The 18814-nt window shown below is 51.0% G+C and overlaps 1 protein-coding gene across 4 annotated transcripts in view; it reads right to left on the reverse strand.

The window, feature by feature from the left end:
• The window catches only part of SLC39A11 (solute carrier family 39 member 11), a 387039-nt gene that overhangs the window by 40687 nt on the left and 327538 nt on the right, over positions 1–18814 (reverse strand). The window contains exon 8 of one of the 4 annotated variants that reach the window (XM_075994708.1): positions 10884–11745. The exons of the other annotated variants lie outside the window; for them this stretch is intronic. Within the exon in view, the coding sequence (XP_075850823.1) occupies positions 11586–11745 (160 nt within the window). The 3' untranslated portion in view covers positions 10884–11585. Of the gene's footprint in view, positions 1–10883; positions 11746–18814 lie in introns of those variants that run through there. 4 annotated transcript variants of the gene reach the window in all.

Below are 18814 nucleotides of genomic sequence, written 5' to 3' on the forward strand. Positions count from 1 at the left end.
CCATGACCAAGGTGTCACCATACTTAATTCTAGGTAATAGAGAAACAACCTTCTATTTATACCACTGTGGATTTGGATTCTGTTCCAAAGAGCCAATCTACACTCTAAATAATACAGAATTGGTACTGCAAGCACCAAAACCTAAACAGGGGGCAGAGGCTTGGTGGGAGCACTCAGACCGCAGGTGAAGAAGACAGAGGGACACTCCGGCCACAAAGCCAGAGACTCTCATGAGGGTGAAGTGACCACGTGGGTGAGATCGCGTCTGCTCACACCTTGGGTGGCCACAGCTCCAGGGATAATGGTGGGGAAAATTCAGAGGCTTGGCATGTGTAGACTGCTTCTTTCAGCTTTTAGAAAATTCCCACGAAAGACACGAAAGACTGCCAGAAACAGAAAGGAATATATACCTGTGTGAGAAAGGCATCTTTGTTTGTATCCTGCATTCTAAATTGATGGGGGAGGCCTATAATTTGAGAAAATGCTTCTGTACCCTGGACAGAAGCAGTTAAAGTGACAGCCGCAAAAGCAGAAGGCTTAGCAGGGGACTAGACTGGTGTCCCGCCCTGCAAGGGCTGCCGGCAGAGATGGGACCAAGAGTGTTGCCTTCCGGTCTAAGCACGTTTGTTTCAGATGCCTCGAAGTCGCTGCCATGGAGTTGAGAGCGAGCAGGCGGCCACAGCAGAGGTGCACGCAGAAAGGCAGGCAGGCAGGGGAGAGGCTTGCAGGACATGTGACCTCAAGTGGCGCTTTTGTCCCTGCTGTCTTCTGCCCCATACAGGACGCGCCTGCCTACCTGAGCGGGCCTGCCCGGGAGAACCCAACAGACTGCGCCGGACAGTGTCGGTTCTTTCCTACAAGCTCGAGGCTAGTTCTCGCTAGATCTTGAAAGACCCAAAGGCAAAGCAACAACAAAAGTCAGCCTTTTTGTTTTTGTGAAAGCTTCTACTGAGTTTCAGTTAAAAAAGCGTTTTCTGATAGAGGGAGATCTAAAAGGCAGTACGGAGAGAACATCTGCAGGATGTGTTGCTGAAATCTTGGATGGCCCTACCAGAAAGCAGCGTCTGTGAGTTTTGAGTTTTTGATCTGCTTAGAAAGGTTTCCAACGCTTTGCCGCCGGGTGACACGAGGAACTTTCCAGAGAGCTTAGAGGCAATCCTGGCCTGGGAGGCTGCGGCACTTCCTCGTTTCTCCCTCTGCAAAGACCCTTGGTCAAAGGATAAGCTTTCGTGTATTTTACTAAACCACAGAGAGAGAGGAAAAAAAATTGAATTTTTTTTTTTTTATCTTGAAAGTCTACACCGTGGGGCAGAGTGGAGATACCATCAGCAGCAGGCCGGGGCAGGCCGGGAGAATCCAGGGCCAGGCAAGAGACACTACGCAGGCGCCACGGGGAGAGGTGAGGTCAGTCGGCATGGAGAAGGGATTCAAGTCAAGATTCTGGAGTGAGGGGGCGACGGAAAAGTCAGCAGTAACGAGGAAGGACGTAGAAGGAGCTCAAGACGCAGCAGTCTCACCTGGACAGTCTCAAGAGTCCAGGCAAAGGGGAGGGCAGACAGGAAGCAGCAGGTTCAAGCAGGCAGCACGTGGCACTGGGGCCTGGGGTGATGAGACTTAGCCCACAGAGAATGGGAGATCTGGGGGGCTTCCGTATCCACAGGCCGGGGGCATAATGGAGTCAGGGGTCAGAGGCCAGGATGAGAGAATTAGAAGCCAGAGACCCACAGCCCAGGTCAGAAACCGGGTAACAAGGTGGGAGCCGAGCACAGGGGGTGTGAGGAGGGCTCACCTGGGCAGAGGTGTGCACTCCCCGGCCGGAGTGTAGACGGGAGAGTTTCCCAGCGTAGCCAGCAGGCCCACCCCGTTGTCCTGGAGAAAGTGGGGATCATGAACCGCCCTTCTCTGAATGAGATCAGAATGGCCAGGTCCACAGGGGTACGGCCCAAAGCGTGCTCATGCTTTGCCCATAAGTCAATCATCAAACTCCCCTTCCTACTCCTCCTCCCTGATTGGATCCTCACTCTCCGTGAAAGGTCCTTTATATCCACCTAGCTGTGCAAATCCAAGAGATTCGGGGGAGGGTTTCTAGTTGTTCTCATCTCCTCTCTCTAAGTGGACCCCAAGTCCTACTGATTTCACTTATTAAATAGTAAAATCAAACCCTTCCTCTCACAGTTCGTGTATCACTGCCAGCATCTGATGGTGACAACAACAGCTGTGACTTCCCTCATTCAGGACTGTGCTGGTCACTTCCCAGGTGCCCTCTCACTTAGTCCCCCAACACTGTGAATGGGGAACACCGAGTATCCCCATTTCACAGATTAAAAAAAAAGCAAACTGAGGCACAGAGAGGTAACATTTCAGAGCTTCCCCACTGGTAAATGGTGGATTCAGGGACCTCGAATGTAGACCGAGAGTCCACCACAAAGGCTGTGCATAGATAATGTTCAGTAACGGCCAAGAAGGGAGAAGGCAGACGAAGAAACAACCGCAGATGCCCACGCCCCTGCTGCTGGGTGTCAGCCTCCGCCGGGTGTTCCGTGTCTGCTATGCACCAGGTGCCACCCAAGGCTCTCCTTTCTCTTTTATTTACTCAAAGGAAACCCCATTTAACAGATGAGAAAACTGAGGCTTCATGAAGAGGAAGAGCTTGAGTCTGAAGACTGTGTTTAGCTTCCTCCGTAAAGATGGGAGAACAGCAGCCCACTGTGATCATGGGGCGGGAGGGAAGACAGGTGGCAGAGCCTGCAGGTGTTCACCTCCCATGGCTGTCCCAGTTTCAGAGCCAGCTGCGCGGAGCTGTTCACCTGCCTGGCCGAAGAGGGAACGTGGCTGCATTTGCGAGGCCAATAGTGAGCGGTTCACTTGGTTAAACAACAATGGATGGAAAAGTCTGGAATCCCAGATCTATATGTGTATATACTCAAAGCCACTTCACCTTGCATCTGTGTAGCCCCCTCATGCTCACTTTCTCTCCCCTGATTTCTTTCTACTCTTTCTCATGCAGGGACAGCTCCGTGGGTTTGTGAGCAGTGCAGGTCACGGGGCCGGAGGTCAGGAGGTCAGGGTCAGGTGCACGCACCCCTCACACCCAGCCACGGAGTGAGGCCCTGGAGCCCGAGAGGGTCTCATCATTCCAGGAAGGACCACTTTGCTCAAGGGCATAGTATTAAGAGCAAATAAAACACACCATGACAAAGTTCCATGAAAAGTCAAATTACCATAGGATTTAGCAATGCTTCTTCTGGGCATATACCCCAAAAAGAATCGATCGAAAGTAGGGTCTGGAAGGGATATTTGTACACTCATGTTTACAGGCAGCATTATTTGCAATAGCTTAAAAGTAAAACCTCCCCAGTGTCCATGGACGGATGAATGGATCAACGTGTGGTTTGTATCCATGCAACACAACATTACCCAGCCTTAAGAAAAAGGGAATTCTGACACATGCTACAACGTGGATGAACCCTAAGGAATTATACTAAGTGAAACAAACCGATCATGAAAGGACAAATATCATGGGATTCCTCTTATATGAAGTCCCTGGAGGAGTCAAATGCATACAGACAGAAAGTAAAATAACAGTTGCTGGGGCTGGGGAGTTACTGCGTGATGATTAATGTATGATGATATAAAATGTGCCATCTTCATCATCCTTACGTGCACAGGTGGGTAGCATGAAGTATGAGAAAACACCTGGCTCCAGCCCTCGTTCTCCCTGAGCCCCCCTTGTCCGTGCAGGGGCGCCTCTGCCGTCCGACCTGCAGGTGCGAGGTCATGCCACCTCGTGGAGCTGGGTGGAGGCCCCTCGAGCAGATGGCCTGGGCAGGGCCCCCGGCGCCCAGTTCTGTAGAGAATGACTTGACAACCTATCTCATGGAATCACACCGAAGAAAAGAAATTCGTCTTTTAAGAACAAGCAGGAGGCAGATGACTGAAGTCCCAAAGAATGCTGTGGTTGAACCTTTTTGTTGTTGTTGTTTGTTTTCTGGCACAATCTGTCTCTGTGACCGGGCCGAGTGCCGTGTTCCCCGCGACAAAGGCCTCTTTCTTGCGACAGTTTAATAGCTCCCATGTGGGGGACGGCCCGCCTCTCCCCTGGGCCCGCGTCAGCAGCGGCCCCGGAGGAAGGGAGAGGAGGGCCGCGCTTTTCCCCAGCGTGGTCCAGACCCAGCTCAGAGAGACTTGGGGTGGTGGGGGGAGCAAAACCCCAAATTTTAACCCCCTCCTGCTGAAACAAAAAAACAAAGCCGCCAAAGGGGTGTGGAAAACAACATGCATCGGCACAGAGAAGAGCATGGAGTGGCCGCGGGGCTTTGTGTCAACCGAGAGAGGGAGAAAGTCCAGGAGGGACTGCCACTCTCAGTCCTGGAGGACAGACTCAAAATCAAGGTGTGGTCAGGGCCATGCTCCCCCCTGCCCGGGGAGGACGTGTCCTCGGCTATCCTGGCGATCCGTGGCACTCCGTGGCTTGTAGATGCGTCACTCTGGTCTCCACCTCTCCTGTCATGTGGCCGTCTTCCCTCCTCCTCTGTGTCGCCATGGGGCATTATCGTGTGTGTGTGTGTGTGTGTGTGTGTGTTCTTGTCTTATAAGGGCACACAAACCTGTTGGATTTGGGGCCCACCCTAATCCAGTAGGAGCTGATCTTAATAATATCTGCAAAGACTCTACTGCCAAATAAGGTTACACTCACAGGTGCCAGGAGTTAGGACTTCCGCACACCTTTCTGGGGTGCATGATCCCTCTAGAGCTCCTTATCTGGAACTTACGGGACAGGACACCCTTGCTCGGGACCTCCATCCTCCCCGAGGACGCTGTGCATTGGCTCTCCGGCACTGAGGCCGAGTCAGGACATGAAGGCCGCCAGACTGTCCCAGTGCCACCTCCTTGGACTCCTCCCTTCCCCGGGCATCTCACTGCTAGGAGGTGTCCGGCAAGGGTTCCTGTTCTTCCCTCTGCAACAAACATCTGGATGGATGCTCAAAACCCTCTTTAACATAAATGTCTGCCTCCGGTAAGGCCGGCTGGAAAATCTTTGTCTCTCACCAAGGGATTTCTATACGTGCTTCTGTTTCTCAACACGCCAAAGGAGACGTGATTTTAAAGGCACATCTGACAGTCAAATCAGAGCTTCTACCACCTGTGTTCCAAGTATTAACAGTGGGAGAGGAGACATTCCTCAGAACTCTGAGTTGATGGAATCAGAACTTCTGCGGCCCATTTCTTCTTTCTTTCTTTCTCTTTTTCTCTTTCTTTTTTGTAACTGAGCTGATCTCATTTCCCGCACCACTCTGGGGGTTGGGGGGAGATTTTACCTTCATGGTCACAGCAGGTGCATCGCTTGGGAGGCAGAAGAGTAGTAGAGTGGGAGAGGCCCGGGCTCTGGAGCCAGCTACTCGGGCTCAGGTTCCACCTCTGTCCCCAATTCAGTGTGTGCCCTTGGGCACATCCTGCATCTGTGACCCGGTATGGTAACGTCCCCCTCCTGGGTGGCTTTAAGGCTTCAACAAAGCACGTGAGCGCCAACGAGCAGGGGTCTCCACGTGGAAGGCACACAGCACACGTCAGCTTTCGTGACTGTTCCGTGACCGCCGGCCGAGGTGACAAATTCACAGGCTTCTGAATCGGATGGACGTGGGTTACATCCTGAATCTGCCCCTGGCAGGAAGAACGGCCTCTGAGAAGTTTCCCAGCCTGCCAGGGCCCTGGAGCTACCTGTCCATACTGGGACCACAGTGAGGACCGAGCGATGCATGCGAGCAGCCCCTCAGTGACACGCGTCCCTGAGTGTCACACAGGCACCGACGCTCGGGAGCCGCCTTCCCACCAAGCAAAACGGTTTCAAATGAAGACCCCTCCCTCCCCCGGACTAAGCCACACCTGCAGCTCCCTCAACGGGCTGCCCTGGGGGACAGACTTGCTTTCTTCCCCGAGCTGCTTGTCACAAGCTGTTGGGGAGGACGGACAGGGCGGTCACGGGAACAGAGGAGGGACAAGCAGCATGTGTCATCTCCAGTGCCCGGGGAAGCCACAAAGAAACCACACTGCCGCTCTCAGAGAGCCGAGTGGGCCCGTCCCTCCCCTGCAGCCTGCTCCGGGCTAACAGAGTGGACGTTGTGTTGACAGGGCTCCCCGTGCCAAGATGTCCAAGCCCTGTCGCCAGGGACCTGGGTGGGGGCGGCTAGGGGTGGCGGGGGAGGAGGAAGGGGCTGTGGCATAAAGGGCCCCTTGTGTGGCTCCTGGGGGGGAGCACACGGCTGCTCGGCAGACGGGGACGGGCAGCACAGCCACCTCCCTCCGCACTCCGAGAAGGTGACTTGTGTGGGTGGGTCGGAGGGGCCGGCGAGTGACTCCAGGGAACTGGGGGAGCAGAAGGGAAGCAGCTCATGCGGTCTGGAGGGGCCGCCTGTCATGAAGTCACCTGCAGGACTCCAGGCAGGCCACCTGCGTCCCCAGTGCGGAGCGACTGCAGGCAGCCGGGTCCTGGGTCCCACGAAGAGAACAGAAGCCGCCCAGGCTCCGCTCTCTGCGAGAACGCGGGTTACAGAGGAGCGTACCCCACCCAACGAAGGCCGAGGACACCCACTGCTGGGACCGGACGGCAACACCAGCCGGGGAGGGTCGCAGGAGAAAGAGGAAAGGATGCCGCAGCCAGCGTCCGGCACGGAGCCCGAGAAACGCAAGGGCAGAAGCAGCGTGAGAGCGGAGCAGCCCTGCACGCCCAGAGACCCCCGTTCCCAGACCCGGGCTCCCCGCGGACAGTCCTTCCTCTGGGTGGGCAGGGGGCGGGGAGCTCTCGTCCTGCAACCTGGGCGGGAACAGAAGGACGGGGCTGGCCACCTACCTGCAGTGCCTGAGATGGGGGGGCCAGCAAGCAAAAACAGTAAGTCCATCAGATACAGCCCTGCTATGTGCCGGGCTCTGTTCCCAGTGCTTTTAATAAACTCAGTTAATTATCGGAACACTCCATCTTGGTAGATACTATTATTCTCATTTGGCAGATTAGGAAACCGAGGCGTGAAGAAAAGCAACCCATCAAGATTGTAGGGTGAGTTGATGGTACAGCCAGGATTGAACCAGGCAGTCAGGGCCCAGAGCCCGCGCTCTTCAACACACTCTACAGTGACGGGAACTAACGGGGAGCCAGACCCGCCCAGGCCCCCCACCCTGCCTGGGCCGTGTCACCCCACAGGTCCCGGTAAAGAGGCAGGCTCTGGGGCCAGAGACCTGGGCACAGGCTTGGCTGCTGCCCTTACCAGGCACAGGGCCGCAGACGAGGTACCAGTGCCTCAGTTTTCTGGGTCTGTAAAATGGGGCTGCATAAAATTGGGTCCACGTGTGACCACGATTCTATGAGAGAACGAAGATAAAGGACAGCACAGTGCACACAGCAAGCACTCAAGGGAGGCTCCCTACAACTGCGGTACCACACACAGCATTATTGTGGTTCCAGAACCAAGACGCAGGATATTGCCCCCCAAAGGGCTTGTGCTGACGCTTCTGTGTTTGAGGAACAGAACTTTAGAGGTTGAAATAAACTATTGGTTTAATCTGGTTCCTTTTATTTTGGAGTCTCAAGTGATTTTAAAACTCCATTCCCTTCCTCAAAAAGTTAAACGTAGAGTTACCGTAGGACCCAGCAATCCCACTCGTAAGTATGTACTTATGAGAAATGAAAACACAGGTCAACTCACAACTCACACACAGCGCCACGGATCCCTAGTGCATTGCGGGGAGGGCTGGGCCTTACGGGGTGCCAGTAGCACCGCGTGTGAGCAGCTGTACGCAGCGGGGCACAGTACCCTTCCCTGTGTGTCAGGACCCGCTTTCTGCTGGGCCTCGGGAACAGATGGACAAACGTCCAGAGTGGCCAGTGTCGCTGTTCCTTGACCTCTCTCGGATCACCCCCCAAATCCCATATTGGACAAACGAGCATTTCGCGTGTGTGTGTGTGTGTGTGTGTGTGTGTGTGTGTCAAAACATACACCCTGGAACTCACATGTGCATTAAAAATTTTCTTTCTCCCCTGACACTATCCTGTCCTGGAGCCCCCATTTCCACACAGGAGCCAGAAAAAAAAAAATGGGTCAGTTCAAAGGAATTTAGTCTTTTCTCCAGTATCTAATTCTTTTCCAAGCTACATGGTCCTCTTTTTGGATAACACTTAGGAATTCGAGAGTTAAGATCCCCCGTAAAGCTGTGACTTCTCTCTCCTTGTCCTCCTCCACTCCCAGGGGCGTCTGCACACAGGGAAAGATGGCAGGGAAGCAAAACACCAAGGAGCACATCTGAAAAATATGCCATCCCAATTCAGAGAAACTGGATTTTCAACACAGATCAAAACACAGCAGCAGAATCAACCGAACAGTCCTCGTCGTCTTGTTGCACTGTCCAGTGGAGTTCAGACTGACCGATTTGCATCAAGAACATAATTACACACAAGGTTTATTATTGCACAAGGTTTTCCTATTGTTTCACTGTATTCGACTTGGGGAAGGAGGGGGGAGAAAGTAAGTTCTTCCCTGGAAGATGAAAAGGACTTTGTTTTATCCTGCATGGATGAGCTAATTTTTGGAGGTAAATACACTTTCTAGAAGAGTGGCAGCTCACGAAAGGATTGAACCATGGTGCTATGATAGCATCACCCCTTCCATGCCTTTACAGACAACGCCAGACTAGAACTGAGCAGTTTCTCACAATCTCAGGTGGCAGGAAATCAAGTCATCCATCCACCCATCTGTCCCTTCACTCTAGAGACTCACAAGCTCCACACGCCACAATGGGCACATTTCTCAGGCAAATTGCTGGTAAGTTCCAGATTCTCCTCCGCACCGTCTGGAGAGTTACCAGGTTTCCAGGTGCCGAAGAGATCACATTCGTCTGCACAGACCTGGGCATACAGAGCACCAAGTCTGCGAGGGGACGCTCCCGTCCGACAGGATCACTCAAACTAAAACCGGGGACGTGCAGCTGGCGCGGAGATCGGGGAGATGCGGATGCAGGGACTGGTCACATCTTATTGGCAAAACGCTGCCACTGTTTTTTTCTGTAAAATGCTGATCTTGCTGGGAGCTCCAAAAGCATCATCAAACAAAGCCCCAGGAAGGAAGGAGAGAGAAGGAAAGAGAGCAAACAGCGGGAGACAAGATTGCCTGGGTTTGGCAGGGGACTCTGGAGATTGGGCCTGTCAACCCTGAAGATTCATTTCTCCCTGTCCACTTCCCAGCCCCAATCCCACCTGGCTTCTTTTATTTGAGCTCTTTCTATTTTGCAAGGCACGAAATAGACCATTTCCCAAAATCTTGCTCGAAAGCTCTGAGGTGTTTGTTCTAAGCGTAGCAGGGATGAGGTTCAAATGTGACAAGGGAAAAAATGACAAGAAAGCAGGGGGGGCGGGGAGAGAGCCTCACAGGGGACGCTGGGACTGAGAGGAAAGCAGGCAGAGTGCTCTGAGACATTCTGGAAGTTCAATCTGCTCTCTGAAATGGAAAGAGAGCAAAGAGCCACAGGACTCAGGAGCCAGGACTCCGATCACCCTTGACAACTAACTCTCCACTCTGAAACTTCAGTGTATTCACCTGCAAAACAGGGGCCTTGGGCGGGATCAGGGATTTTCTGCCAAGGGTGGGGGTGGGGGTGGGGTGGGATACGGTGGGGGGAAGGGCTGTGTCTATTCCATCCAGAGTATGCACTTAGGGTCTTGTTCCAAAAGCTTCAACTGTTTAAAATAATACTTAAGAGGCAAGCTCATCTCTTAAGACCACTTGCAGCCCATTGATCCTATGATTTCAAGTATATCTTCCCAGGTGCAATGAATAGAATAGTTGTCCTAAGTTATCTTTCTCCAAAATGATGAATCCTGTGCTGGGCAAATCTTTGTGGGTTGAAGGGACGGACGGATGGACAGACTAACAAGTGACTTGCCGGCCAGCTACCCGAGATCCTCCTGGAGTGGCCTCGCCCACGCGTCTGGCAGGCTTTTCTGGACCCTTCTTCACTTCCCAAGACTAACTGAATAACTAAGGTTATTTTAACACAAAGTCACTAGAAAAGGACACATGTCACTTCCCCGAGTGACAGAAAGAAAAAGCGAATTGAGTTTTGGGTGTTGTAAAGTTAGGACTCTTCTCACCTCGCTGATCCTATAGCAGGGCAAACCGCCAAAGGCTTAGAGTAGCTTCCTGCTCCTCAATGGGCCCATCTCACATTTCCCCCCGCCGTGTAGGGTCACATAAAAGCTGTACTTTTATTCCAGACACAGGGGCAATACAGTGGTGATGAATCTTTTAAGTGCTGCATTGCATGAGGGGTGAAACATCAGGGTCAAATAGCTGGAACACAAAGATGCCACTATTTGTAAATCGCACAGAGCCTGTTTATAGACTCGTATATATAAACACACGGTCCTCAACTTTTGTGGCTGTGACTTCCGAAGGAGCCAAGCATGGATGGGGACAGCAGCACACCTCAGCTGCCTTTCCCCGGAGCTGCTACCTTTTCCTTTCCGTACCCTGCCTAGCGACCTATGGCGCCACGCTGCCGCGTGGTGGCGCCATCTGCCCGCCACGGCCTGGCTGCCAGCGCTTTCCAATTCCACCTACTCAAGGCAGGGCCATCCGTGTGTGGGAGGACGAGAAAGGAAAATGCAAGAGGAGGAGCTGCCAACAGATTACTCTAGAATTCCAGACAAGGTAGTTTGACGGGTTCAAGAGAAGGGCTTGCTTAGATAAAATAAAATTGAAAGCACACCGTGTGACTGCAGATAAAGAACTTACTTCCAGTTCTGCTGAAGCGACGGGAGGGTGGGGAGGGGGCATGACTCTGCTGAGCAGGGGTGGGGGGCTGGAGTCGAGGGGCGAAAGGGTTTCCTCCCCAGGCACCTTCCTGTGCTCACGCTATGTCCCACTTCTGAGGCTAAAGGCTACTCTCCCGGGAGACCAGGCTGGGAAACAATGAGACCCAGTTTGCTGGGCAGGGAGGAGATGGATGGAGACCAGCAACCCTGAGGAAGGGAGAGTCTCCCTGGAATGTTCCGGAAGTCTGGGAGCCTTAGCCCAAGGCAGGTCTAGACACTGCAGGAGCAGCTGCGTGGATGCTTGGTGAGAGAGAGCTGTGGCAGCTTGCCTGGTAGAAGATGCTCAAGTGAACTATAATTAAAAAGTCTATATTAGTTCTCCGAGACCCCTTGCAAGCACGTTTCCAAGAGCAGAGGGACCACTCGGACAGGTGCACACACATATCTCAAACAGACAGACTCATCAACTGGCTAATGCTGATTAATGACCAGGAAAACATATCAATTGCCATTTTTATCTCTAAATAAATGGGTTGCTTAGTTAAGTAATGGCTGCTGACTTAAATCACTGTTAATGTAGCAACATATATATTGTTTTTGTAAGCCAGGGGAAAGAACTTATCTGATTTATGATCTTTTACTCAGGAAAACACACACCTTAAAATTGGTTTTGATGCCTCCATGTGTAACATGATGAGCTACACTATGTCCAAATATAGGCGAATCAACCAGGCATCCTTCACCAAGTGTCTGGGTTAGGGACAGTAGCATCGGCTGGTCGAGGCACTTAGTCGAGGGGTCCGGTGGCATCTTGGGGATGTGCCTTGCGGGTTACCCACGCCACACCATGACGTCCGCAGCCAGGCCCTTCCGCTGTGCACGGCCTGCTCCGGGACCACAGATGTCTCTGGATGTGTGCTTCCTCCAGCTTAAAACAGGAAGTGGCCCTCGAAGAAGACAGTTTCAGCATAAATAACACTGCTCTCCCTGCTGGCTCGAATGACGGCTGCCACTGAGTTAAGAGCTTAGGGCAGGGGTCCTCAAACTTTTAAAACAGGGGGCCAGTTTACCGTCCCCCCATCGTTGGACCCACGTGCGCACTGTGGGTCCGGGACGAGTCGGCTGCTAAGCAGGACGGGCAGTGGCGGCAAAAACACCCAGCAGGCCGGATAAATGTCCTCGGCCGGCCACATGTGGCCTTCGGGCCGTAGTCTGAGGACGCCTGGCTCAGGGCATGTCTTCTCTCCAAAGAGCATGCTCTTCAGAGGTAATGCTACTCCAGAAAGGAAACCGCTTAAACATCAAACTCCTCAAGGCCACGCACGGTATGAAGAATTTCTTTGTGGTTGAAACAAAAAGAAATCGCTAGGGGACCAGGTCAGAAGGAAAGCTGTTTCTCTTGAACTACAGGTTGCCCTAGTGGGCTGAGAGTCTCCATACCCCAGGGGGCACTGACTTCTGAGCAAATGTCTTCATGCGAGCTGGCCTAGCGATGCAGGGAGGTGGCCAGGACCGGAGTGGCTGAAGCTGCAGCAGGGTGAGGAAGTTAGGGCATCAGAACACCAGGTGGCAGCAGAGACACGCATGTAATCGCAGGTGCCTACCCATCTTCTTTCCAGGTCAGAAGCTCCTTAAGTGGGACCTGAAGACAGTGCCTTATTGGAATATTTACATTCTACTTTTGTTTTCTTTTCTCGTGGGCGGCTATGCTGCCGGAGGTGAGAGAAGAGAACCTCCCGCTGCAAGACGCATCATAAACGGGCACGAGCAAGAGGTTGCAAAAAAGACAGTTGGCCTCACGCTATTCAAATGATGCATCTGGGGGAAAACCAGGGACCGTGCCCACTCAGCGAGGGGTCTGCAAACTTATTTCGGATGGTAAATACGTTCAGCCTAACAGATAGTAAACGTTTCCAGCTTTTCAGCCCTAAGATCTCCATGGCAATGACGCATCTCAGCCAGCCTAGCACCTGTGTTCCAATAAAATTTCACTTACAGAAAACAGGTGTTGGGCCAAGTCTGGCCCTCGGCCCACAGTCATTTGCCAACCCCCGTCCTAAATGAGCAGGAAACTATCTGGCTCCGTTAGTGGGGTCCATACAGGCCCTAGGCGTGTGCCGGGTCACGCCTCTCCCAGTCCATGTAAAGCCATCCCGTGTCCCTGCTCAGCCCCCTCCATGGCACCACAGGATGAACCTGTCCCCTTGTCACCAGAGCTCGAATTCTCCTTCCTCCCTTCCACACAACAAAAAACTCCTGTGGGTAGCACACCTGCAGCTCTTCCCTGGATCAGCCCCTCCTCACTCGCATCCACGGCAGGAAGACACCCTGCATCCTCTTCAAGGCTGCCAAAACACGCAGCGGGGGGGTGACCGGGCCACGGTTTGCTCAATGGCGGCATTCTTCTACCCTCTCTCCCTCCTCCACCAAATCGTTTCATCTTAGCCTGACTAATGTTTCAATCGCCTCTTGGGGTGTCACTGCTGCGTCAGAGCCCTCCACAGCTGCCAACCTCTTGCTGAGTAACGCACTTGCTCTTTAGCCGGCCCCCAGTGGGTCCTTCACGCTTACCCTCCCTGAAGCACCTGTGAGTTCCATCTCAGCCGTGTCTGTTTATCTGCCGGCCCTGAAACCACCTGGGGGCCTAACCGAGGCATTTGCTCACAGCGTGACCTGCCCTGTCCCTCCCACAGAAATGACGAGATTCAGCCCTCTCTATGAAGAGACGCCAAGACAAACAAAAAGCATGCCCATCTTCCACTGGTTTCTTAGGTGGTCTGATTGGGATCTGGGGCTTGGAGCTTTCTCTGTGTTAATCTTACCCTGCCTACGGGCTTAATTTCCCACTAACAAATTATGGTGGCTATCCTTTCTGCTATTGATTTTCAATTATGTCACGTTGAGGTCAGACAATGTGGTCTGAATGGTATCGATCCCGGGGTATTTACTCTGACTTTCTCTGTGGCACAACATTCTAATCAATTTTGGGAAACATGCACACCTACGTAGCCTTGAAAACAGTGTAAGTTCGCTAATTCCTGGGTCGGGGGGCTCTCTAAATGTCCACGATCTGCATTTTGTTCACTGTTTAGCTGTGTCATCTACAAGTATCAGGGGCATTATACTCCCTCCCCCAGCACCAGTGTGGTTTTGTCTGCTTCTCCTTGCAACTCTGACAATTTTTCCTTTAACGAGTTTGAGGCTCCCGTGGCTAGGTGCAAAACGCAGGATCAGGATGTCGTGCGGGAGCACTGCTTCCCTCCTCATTAAGCAGTAGCCTTTAGCCCTTACGTGGCGGCTGCCGGCCTTAAAGTCTGTTTTGTCTGATACTAAAATTATAATACCTGTTTGCGTTTGATCAGCATTTGCCTTTGCATCTCTTTTCATTCCTTTGTTTTCAGCTTTTCCATGTCATCTTTTAGGTGCACCACTTGTTAATCACTTAGGATTGAAATCTTAAAAAGCAAAATGTATCTTTTAAAAGATGAATTCAATCATTTGATGGCTGAATTATTCCACTTTGTTTTTGCATCTCTCTTCCCGGTGCTTTTCATTCATTCATTCAAGCTACAGCCCAAGGGCCCACTGCCTGTTTCTGGAAATTAACTTTTGCCGGAGGTCAGCCACACCCACTGTTTACGTATTGTCTATGGCTACCTCGGCACTTCCACGACAGCCACGACAGCCAGTCGAGTAGCTGTGACAGAGATCACATGGCCCACAGGCCATCTGGAACTTTAAGAGAAAGTTTGCCAGCTTCTACTCAAGCGTGGCAGGTACTTTTTCTTGGCGCTTTGACGGTAGCATTCCCTTATCTTCTATTAGAGCTGAGAAGTCTTCTGTCATTTCTGTGCAGAGACCACCTCGTCCTCTGGTATCTTTTCAGATTCCCTCTTACTCGGGTGCTCTGCAGGCAAGCCACAGCTGCTTGATGACTTGACTGTATTTATCGGGCTTGATCATGCGCCAATCTGATCTGAAGACTCATGGCTCTTTCCATTTCTGAAAAACTCTCATCCATTACTCTTTAAAATCATCTCTATCTTTCTTGTTCTCTCTCCTTTGGTGATGCCTAGTAGATATTAAAAATTTCATTCTATTTTTATCATGTCTCTTAATTCATCTTTCATAGTTTCAATCTCGTTATTGCTCTATGATGTATTCTGGGTGATTTCCTCAGATCAATCATCCTCTTCACTAATTCTACCTTCATTTGTATCCAATCACTTAAATATTCTACTGAGTTTTCATTTTAATGCCTATAGTTTTAATTTTTAAAAGTTCTGCTTCTTTTTTCAAATCTGCCTGTTCTTTGGCAAAACTACTATGTTTTATTATTACAAATCTATCTCTCATTAAAAAGTATTCTAATTTCTACAGTCTTAGGTAGTTTTTCAAAAAATAAACCTTTTATTTAAGATTAGCTTTAGGCATACTGAAGAGTTCAAAGATCGTTCAGAAATTTCCTGTATATTCTGTACCCAGTTTCCCTACTGTCAACATCTTGCATATGACAGTATATTTGTCATAACTAAAGAATCAATATTGGAAAAAAAAATAAATAAAGAATCAACATTGGTGCATTACTTTTAACTACACTCTACAATGTATTCAGATTTCACTAGTTTCCCCCCTAATATCCCTTTTCTGTGCCAGGATCCCATTTAGGACAGCATCTTATACTTTAGTCTCCTCTGGGCTGAGTTTTAGATTTCACTTGCTTTTGATGACCTTGACAGTTTTGAGGAGAGCGGGTCTGGTATTCTGTCCCTCAATGCAGGCTTGTCCAACATATTTCTCATAGAATTCTATTATTCCTAGTTTTGTAGGTGCTATCTTGCCTAAATGGTGGGTGTTTTCCCCTCTGTGGTTTGTCTGTATTTTATTTTCTATTTGGGTGCAAGCTTATCTGTACTGATGAGTCTCCCCGCCTTGTCCCCAGGCACCTGGTGCCTCGTTAGTGGAAGAATTAGGGCTCTATGTACGTAAAGTCTTTATGTTTGCAAAGGATTTCTATTACCCTAGATCAGTTTCAATGTTAATTTCTTTATTTGGGGTTTCTCATACAAGTATATAAATTAGTACCCTACACCCTGTGTGATGCAGGTGTAGGATTTTGGTATCTTGCAGGTAATTTACCCTATACCTCATGTCTCCATCCAAGATCTTAGAGAGGAGAAGCTCCATGTACAAGTTCTTGGACAAGTGGGTGGAGTTTTATAGCCTCTTGTATAGACAGGCAAGGGCCACGAGCCCTGGCCTTGAGGCTGGGGCTGTTCTAGTTCCCTGACATCCGTGGGCCGTGGGCATGAAGTCCCTCTCTCCATCCTTTGACCTCTGTCAAGACCTAAAACTGCTCACCTCGTTGTCTTTGGTCCCTCCCTTTATTTCTAGCACCTAACCTTTCTTCTTCCTCCTTAGTCCTTGGCTGTGTGCTAACACCTTTCGGACCGCTCATGAGTTTTCTTGTGTTTCCAGCGCCATCTGTTATGGACCTTAGATGTCAACACACTGTCATGTTCATTATGGAGAGTAGAGATTTACCACCAAATTTGAAAATGAAAACATCAAGAATGAAGAAAGGTGACATAATATTTTCCAGAAAAGGCGATATTCTTTTCCTAGCATGGAAAGACAAGTGGGTTGTAGGAATGATATCAACGATCCATAACACTTCTGTCTCAACAACAGGAAAACAAAAATGGAAAACCGGGAGAGAATATTGTAAAACCTGCCTGCATCAAGGAATACAATGCCCGCATGAAAGGCGTTGACCATGTGGATCAATTCCTTTCGTGTTGTGACATTCTAAGGAAAACAATTAAATTTAGACAAAAAAAGTAGTGTTGTACCTTATAAACTGTAGACTTTCCAATTCATTTAGAGTGTACAACGTCCTCAATCCACAAGCAAAAATGAAGTACAAACAGTTTCTGCTATCGGTGGCAAGAGACTGGACAACAGATGACAATGATGAAGGCTCTCTGCAACCACAGACAGATCTGTCCAGCCCTTCCCCTGGGGGTGCAAGGAGAGCACCTCGTAAAGATCCACCCAAAAGGTTGTCAGGTGATAGGAAGCAGCATGAACCTACGTATATTCCAGCGAGTGGAAAGAAAAAATTTCCTACAAAAGCCTGCAGAGTTTGTGCCGCCAATGGAAAAAGGAGCGAATCTAGATTCTTATGTAAATTTTGTTTGGTCCCTCTTCATAGAGGAAAATGTTTTATGCAGTACCATACGTTAAAAAAGTACTAGGAACTTTAATTGTTTAATTAGTTAATTTTTTCATTGTTTTTGTATATAAAAATGTTATGACTGAAAAACAACACCTAAAGTCCATTATGATCCGTAGTTATGATGATTTAAATAACGTGCAGTTTGCCTAAAAACGTGTGGTCCCTGGTGTTTGTCTCAGAGATTTCTATGCGGTCCAAAAGGTGCTAAGAGCCATTTCTACTCCTTTGTTTGTGGTGGGACGTCATGTCCACTGAGTTCACCATGCTACTGGAAGTATTGTGACAACTGTTTGGCTTCTTGGAAGAGTTATGTCACAGGAATCGTGTTTCCTGGAGGGACCAGCGCAGCGTGGGGCCCCTAGCAACGCTCACTAGAGTGAGCTCGTGATGGCGTGCCGGAGACCAGCACGGCTCAGAAGACAGCTAAGCACCTGCAGCCGCAGCGGAGACATCTTCACAGAGGTCTGAGTCTGGGACACTCCGGGCAGGCAGGGAGCAGGGGCACGAGTCTTCGGCCTGGTGCTCCCAGCCACGACGGTCCCAGCCACATGCTGCCTCCGTCAGTCCTGGGGACGACATGGTTTTACCAGCGGCTCACCCCCACAGCGCTGCCTGTTCACTTTCCAATTCTACTTTAATCTGCATGCAATGTGACTGCCTTCTCTCTCCCCTCCTGAAAGAGGAACCTGAGATTGCGTGTGGGTGGACTGAACGCCAATTCATCGAGCAAGAGTTTCATCCCGGAGTTGTGGATGGCAATCCAAGGCAGGGTGCAGCCTCGGCACGCGGACGCCATGCAGGCCCCCTCCCGTTTCTGCAGAGCTGGATGGTCCTCTCTGGACCAGGCACACAAGCACTGACACTGGTTCGGAAGCCCCAGCATGACGGGACAGCCGGAAGGCACATCCCTCGACCTCCCTGTGTAAACTGGTACGAGGCTGGCCCCAGCCTGTGGCGGGCTGGGCTTCCTACAGCTTGCAGCGGTGCAGGCTCTGCCTGTGCTGCCTACAATTCATTAGGCGCCTTTCCCTCCAGGTACCCGAGTGGGAAGTTCTCACTTTCCACTAACCCTGTAATCCCTTATCCTCCCACGAAACCCGTTCTGTAGCAGGAGCTAAGGCAGAGAAAGCCAATGAGCCCTTCCTAGGGGGACATTCTGCATTTTATCACCCAAGAGGAAGACCCTAGGCCTTTGGAAAGGAAGATCGGAGCCTCGACCTCTTTGTGGATTTCTAAGTGGGGAGAATGGGCTGAAGGGGGGCCCTGCCTGGGGGAGAATGCTCCTTCTTCCCCCTTCCCCCTCTGTGGCGTGTACTGCACAAACCCCTCACCCCACGGCACTCGTGGACACGGTGACGACCGCAGCAGAGCTCCGGCAACTCTGTCCCTCGGGCTGTGAGGCTGCCGGGTGGGGCGCGGGGCACGAGAAGCCCCCAGCGACGCTTGGGGAGCAGAGGGTCTCGAGAGACTGCAAACGCTGCGGCCTGCTGCCCCAATCCAGCCCCGATTAGAGCGTCCCGTCCAGGGCTCATATAATTCAGAGAGAATCTGTCCGGGCGAGGGAGAGGAGGAGCTGGGTTGGAAATATTTTTGCTCCACTTTCTTCAGAAGTATTTATAAAGATTGGCAGAAAGTGCAGGTGACAGAATAGAGGGACATTGGAGGTGACACCGTGATGTCATGGGGGATGTAGTGCCACCAGGCGAAGAGCCTGGCCTGTGAGTACAACGCCCGGGGCACGGCTGTCACTTGCCAGGCACAGGCCTTCTGCAGCGCTC

This window comes from Microcebus murinus, chromosome 18 (assembly GCF_040939455.1).
Source record: "Microcebus murinus isolate Inina chromosome 18, M.murinus_Inina_mat1.0, whole genome shotgun sequence".
NCBI classification, from domain to species: Eukaryota; Metazoa; Chordata; class Mammalia; order Primates; family Cheirogaleidae; genus Microcebus; species Microcebus murinus.